Genomic DNA, 6,723 nt, shown 5'->3' on the forward strand with positions numbered 1-6,723 from the left:
TACAATATTCAATGGTAATTCGGGAGTACACGGCAAAGATCACTGGCGATTACTGGTTAACTTGAAAGATAGCCTCACGCGCACGTACTCCGAGGAATTGCGTAATTCCCTGCCTTTCCTTCTTCAACGGCTGTTTATTTGATTTATTTGGGAGAAATGGGGTGTTCCGGGAGAATGTCTTTATGTATTGTACTAATTTGTCATTTTCATACTAATAAGAATCTTTTTTGTAGACCAGATTACTGGTACATGAATTGGAATCAAAATTTTCTTATAGAATTTTGGAATTTTTTTGGCTTTTTTGGTTTTATAGGATTTAAAAATTATGGTTAATATCAATATCACCAAAATCCTTGACCAATCGTAATGTATGACGCTGTAAAAAGTTTGTAATGTATATGAACCTGTTATGTATCTGTATTGTCAGATTTATGTATATTATTTTTTGGTAAATACCAGATTTAAAACAATACATTTGTAATGGCAATGCTTCTCAAATATCTAAAGAGATAGAGTGAATAAAACATATGAGTGTATGTTGAGAATTAATGATTTTATCATAACTACCAAAATAATTTTGTCCTTTTGGACCAGCGTTGATGCGAACCTTAGATACAAGCAAGGGATAATTCAGCTGAAGTCAATATCGACAACAGCAACAGCAAAGCAACAACAACAGCAAAGCAACAACAACAAACATTATTCAACTCAGATAAGGATGCGTGAGAGAGATTGTTTGGAGTTGGAGGGTTGGGGGAAGGCAAAAATTTGGGGGTCGGGTAGCCATGATGATGATAGAGAGGGAAAGGGGGTTTGTGGGGGAGAGAGAGAGGGTTTGAGAGGAGAGAGAGAGAGAGAGAGAGACAAAGAGAGAGTTTGGCAAAATAACTGAATGATTCTAAATAAAATGAAACGTGATATTTGAAAATCACTTCCATCAAATTCAAGAGAGAGAGAGAGAGAGAGAGAGGTTAGGGTTAAACAGGGTTAAGACTTCTCCGGTTTAGCCCTAAGAGGTGGAAAGGACAGCGAAAATACGTACGGTGTTGAAAAAGCGTCATGAGTCCCACAATAATACCCCTTCAGGATTTTGGGACTCGGGCGAAACGTCAAGGATAGTGGGTGAAGAGGGTCACCTGACGAATGATAAAAATGGGAGGATGAAGAGAAAATAAAGAGAAAAATGTATTCTCGTTGTAATTGTGTTGAAATTGAGAAGATTCATCCGATGAAGCGCTGAGCGAAGGAGAAAGAAAAACAAGAAGAAAAGGTGAAGATGAGCAGTAGGCGTGTCTAGTATCCTTCCTCCTCCGCCATCACCTCCCCCCCACTTCCCAATTTTCAAACCAATGCCTCTACACCTCCGCTCACCTCCTCCTCCTCCTCCTCCTTCTCCTCCTCCCCCTCCCCCTTTCTCCCTCTGTCTAACCCTTCCTCTCCAACCCCCTCGTGACTTGAGGGGGTAAGGATGAAAAGACCTTTTTCCAGTCGGGGTATAAAAAGGCATCGGCAGAGAACTACCGGCACAGCGTCTCCGACTGCAAAACAATCAGCATCATGAAGTTCGTAAGTATAGGATCGAAAACCCTTCATAAGAAGGACTCAAAATCTTTTTCTTTATCAAAGCCTGCAAGATGGATTTAGATTCCATTAAAGAAATTAAAAGACATTAATGATAAAAAAATATTTACTAATTTAGTCAGAATGGCAAAGTACTTATAAGGAGATTTTGCGTTTTCTCACGGTTATTGCAGCTGAGAAATGTAACGTACAGTATCGAATACGCTCCTGTTTAAGTTTATCAGGTGTCCAGGCAAAGCATACAACTATAACCTTGAGGATTTGGATAAAGTACATACAAGACGGTTGTCAGAACGAGAGAAGATTTTGTTGCCAGAATAAAAAGTAAATTTTGTGATGTATAGTCCAGAATACTCTAGCAATTTCGTTTCATTTTGTATTGATTTTAGAATGCTCATGCCTGGGATTTTTTTTTACAAAGATCGTTTAAAGACATATATAGAATTCCTACATAATTAATCTCATAACTGTGTTTTTCATGTTTATTTTGCTCTCAGCTTTATAATGTCCTCTACTTTAATATTATAAAGCGGTCATGTTATTAATATTTTATGAAGATTTGCTCTAGGTGAATATTTAGACTTTTATACGACGAATAGTTTTTTGATAATTTAATCGATTTACGCCCGAAGATACTAGAAAATTTCTGATGAAGACGACGCAGCCCTTTCTTTTTTTTATTGCTCTGCTATGCAGCCTTTGACGCCTGAGGTTGTTTTGATTTATTTTACACCATATTACCATGAGTTTTGCCAAGGACTTTGTTCAATGGAAGTCAACGCTAGGATCTAATTTGCAGGTAATCTTTCGTTTAATTTTATTTCGCACCGGCACTGGACATGTCTAAGCCCCTAATTCAATCGTTTATTACATAAAGTAAATTTTTCTTAATTTGTTTTCGAAAATATTTGCTTTGACACCATCCCGTACGTTTTGGATCTCAGCTGCTTACTAGCCTATCGTCTCATATCATGTCTCTTCTCTTAAAAAAAGAAAAAACTCACTTAGGGTAAAGATTTAGTTTTCCTTCGGAATTTAAAAATATCTTCTTATCAACCTCACTCAAGGTTAGTTTATGGTAAATAATTTATTAATATAATTATTCCTCCTTTCTGAACTCTTCCACCCCTTTCCAGTCATGTTCACCAATCCAGCAAACCAAGTCTTCTTCTCCTACAGGTAGTTCCTGATTTTTCTGTCCTCCTCTCAGACAACCCATCTCCCCCTCTGCGGGGAACCCAATCTTCCCCTCCTACAGGCAGTTCTTATTTTTTTCCCTTTGCACGGGGAGCAAAGTCTTCTCCTCCTACAGGCAGTTCCTGATTTTCTACCCTCCTCTCAGACAAAATCCTCTCACTTCCCCTTCCCAAGGAACCAAATCGTCTCCTCCTACAGGTAGTTTTTGATCTTTAGTTTCTTAGACAAAATCCTCTTATTTCCCCTTCCCAAGAAACCAAATCATCTCCTCCCACAGGTAGTTCTTGATCTTTAGTTTCTTAGACAAAATCCTCTTATTCCCCCTTCCTCATGGAACCAAGTCTTCTCCTCCTACAGGTAGTTCCTCCTTGTACCTTCCCGTCAGACTATTAAATAATCAAATCTTCCGCAACTCTTCCATGAAACCAAATCTCTTCCTTCTCCTCCTCCTACAGGTAGTTCTTGCCTGCTTGGCCGCCGTTGCCCTCGCCGCCCCACAGGACTCCGGCGACCTCCGCTCGGTGCCCATCGTCCGCAGTGACCACACTGACGGCGGCGACGGCAGCTTCGCCTACAGCTTCGAGACCGGAAATGGGATCGCTGTGAGCGCCGAAGGAACTCCAGGCTCTGAGGGACAGAGCAACATCGCTGGAACTTACAAGTTTGTTTGTTTGACTGTCTCTGTCTGTGTGTCTGTTGTCTGTCTGCCTGTCTCTTTCTGACAGTCTGACGAACCTTTTTCGTGTTTACTAACTGATCTCGTAGTTTCTTCTTCTTTCCATTCCCTTTCCTGTTTCTGGATGAAAATTTCGAATCGTCTGCCGCTTTCTAATCTGTTTTCCATTAGTCCAGTCCTTTCTGATCTGCTTTCTTTAGCCCTTTTAATCATAACAGAATATTCTTGACCTAACTTCTTCACTGATTCTAGAAGTAAGGTCTAATCAAGTAAAAACGATTCACCAAAAAATGGTTCCAGTATTTACAAACCTATTTTTTTTAATCATTCATTCTAATGCAACCAACATAGATATCTTGTTTGCTTTAGTTAGTGTGTGGTTGTCTGTGGGCGCGTGTGTTTATATTAAAAATATTTATCAAATAGATCGCATCATTTAAATATATATTGTTTTGTGATGGCGTACCCACTTCCCTTATTAATGGCACGTAATTACCATTCAGGGAATTTCAGTGTGTATGTGTGTGTGTATGTTTACGAGTAAGGGAAAACATTCATCAAATCATTCGAAAACGGTCCCATAACATTCCATGAAGAGCAGGACCTCGCCCTTTTGGAAAAGGAATGTAATTGATAAGAATTTTAAGAACTGGGCGCGAAAAAAACTAGTTTGACCACATTTTGCGGAAAGAATGTGATCGAGCGACTTGTCCTCCTTAACTTTTTCCTTTTTTCATTGACAGAGGTGCGAAGTAATCTTCACCTACAGAGATGTTTAAAAATATCTTTGTCCTTATATTGCCCGGTAACTAGATATGCAAGCACTTGTTTATTTGAAGCATGTTTACTCGAATGCAAAGTGATATTCAAGAAAATTATGGGTTATATTGCAATACGGTCACATATATACATGCATACATATGGATATATAAAAGCATGTTTCTTGTGTATGCCTAGAAAGCCTTAGAAATTATTTTTTCTGCTTATATATATATATATATATATATATATATATATATATATATATATATATATATATACTCACTGTGTGTAATAAGTATGTGTCTTGTATGCCTACAAAGTCTTAGGAACAATTCAATGTTTGAAAATCTTTCAAATACCAGAAACGTATAAGAATACGGAATGAGAAAAATATTCTTGGCGAGAATTAAGGAAATGGTAAGACACAGAGAATAAGAGAGAGTGCATGCAAGAAAGGCGAGGGACTATAATCCTCGTTGCAACCCTGATCTGTAACCCCTGAGAGAGAGAGAGAGAGAGAGAGAGAGAGAGAGAGAGAGAGAGAGAGAGAGAGAGAGAGAGGGCACTTGTTTCCTCTAAGAAGATGGAATTTAGATACAGTCAAGGAGAAAAGAATTACGTGAGGAACAACATTAATGAAAAGGACATTTTTTCCCAACGTTATCGCTCGAATAAACGTCTGAGCAAAAATGGCAAAGAAAGCAAAACACGAACGAAAAGAAATGATTGTTGTACAGCGAAGAAGACGCACCACCAGCCTCGGGTCCCGCCACGATGACTCTGCGCTTTCACTCCTTCGTTTGTCTCCTCCTCCTCCGTGCATCCGAGTGAGGAGTCAGTCACTGGTTCAAGGCCAACCACTCTAACTAAGCTAGTCTCATCTTCCTTCTGTTTGTTATCAGCATTATTCTTCCAACTCATTCTTGTATATTTTTTCTTCTTCTTCTTCTCTACCGACATTCCCTCTTATTACACAGCCTCTCGAATCCTTTCCTTTGAAGTCAGCGTCTCCAAATAGGCGTTTATCTTATGCCTTACTTGGTGCGCCTAGCCTTTACTATTCGCAAAGGAATATTTATACATTATTTGCGCTGTTGCAATGGCTGGCGCTTTTGGTTACGTTCAAAAATTACTGATGAAATTAAAGATTTAAGTTAATGAGCAAGAAAATAAATGAGGTAAAAAGGAAGCCATTTCAACACACGTATTCCCTATTCAGGCATTCAATTATGACTAGCCTCGTAATCATTTCTGTTTCTCGGTTCAATTTTATTCTTCATCTGTGGACCCCGCAATTAACAAGGCTCTCTTATTTAGAACGTACCATTTTCTCTTACTGGGCCGTCCATTTCATGACTTGCAGGTCACCCATTCTTGGTCTAATCAATTTTTTTTGAGTGTCCATTACTCCAAACCGCTCATCTATGGGTCCCTTCGTGACCCGTGTTAATATACCCATCGCTTGACCCTTCCAAGCGTACCCTTTTCTCAGTTCCTAGAAAGAATTAACAGCAATGATCAACAGACCCTTTCTCCTGAAGACTGGATTGCTGTTATTTATCTTTAATTCCCTCTTTTCCTGCCATTGATATTATTAACCTTTTTCTGTCGTATCCGAAATTCATGAACTTTCATTCTTCTGTACTGTGGTGGGAAGGGTCTGTAAAAGTCTACGGTTTTGCTTTGCCATGTTTCGATGTCTGTCTTCTGAAAAAGATGCCAACATATGACGATTTGTGTCTTACTTGCTTTGTAATAACCGTACCAGTAAAAATCATCTGATACTTATATATATATATATATATATATTATATATATATATATATATATATATATATATATATATATATATATATATATATATATATATATATATATATATATATATATATATATATATATAATTTGAATTTGTATTTTTGCATGCAACTACCAATGTAAAGATTTTTAAAGACAGATAGATATATGACAGATACCAATGAAACAAAACTTGTTTTTTTATTTTTGAACCACGAATTCAATGAATCCCCCTTTCACTTCTCTCTCTCTTTCTTCTTCAGATTCCCCCTGGGCAACGGACAATTCCTCGAAGTGACCTACGTCGCCGATGAGAACGGATACAGGCCCGCCACCAAATTCGTCGCCAGCAGGAAGTAAACACGCAAACATGCACATAGGCTAACCCCCGTCCCTCTCGAGACACGTAAGCAACCTCCCAACCCTCCCGATCGATTTATGAAAAATGAATGCAGATGAGGTCGTCTCTCTAGAAGAAGAGTTGTAGGACATCCATAACGGCACCGTGACATCCCAGAGGACATGCGGACACAGACACACGCGCACACACACGCACAGGCACACTCAAGGATTTTTCAGGCTCCACCTGGTGTTAATAGGCGGATGGATTCCAAAGGCACTGACGTCTGCTCCGTGTTTAAATTCTTCTTCTTCTTCTTCTTCATCATCTTCTTGTTTTTTAAGGGTTTTCGATTTGGTCGTCTTTCATA

At 38.8% G+C, this 6,723-nt stretch overlaps 1 protein-coding gene across 1 annotated transcript in view; it reads left to right on the forward strand.

Annotated features, from left to right (window-relative positions):
- Positions 1–1,430: 1,430 nt before the first annotated feature.
- Positions 1,431–6,723, forward strand: part of LOC136828110 (cuticle protein AMP4-like) — a 5,620-nt gene continuing 327 nt past the window's right edge. The window contains exons 1-3 of the mRNA XM_067085886.1: positions 1,431–1,566; positions 3,234–3,439; positions 6,277–6,723. The exon at positions 6,277–6,723 is cut by the window's right edge and continues 327 nt beyond it. Coding sequence (XP_066941987.1) covers positions 1,558–1,566; positions 3,234–3,439; positions 6,277–6,373 — 312 coding nt within the window. The 5' untranslated portion in view covers positions 1,431–1,557 and the 3' untranslated portion in view covers positions 6,374–6,723. The remainder of the gene's footprint in view (positions 1,567–3,233; positions 3,440–6,276) is intronic.

The sequence above is a fragment of the Macrobrachium rosenbergii genome, chromosome 42, assembly GCF_040412425.1.
Source record: "Macrobrachium rosenbergii isolate ZJJX-2024 chromosome 42, ASM4041242v1, whole genome shotgun sequence".
Classification (NCBI taxonomy): domain Eukaryota; kingdom Metazoa; phylum Arthropoda; class Malacostraca; order Decapoda; family Palaemonidae; genus Macrobrachium; species Macrobrachium rosenbergii.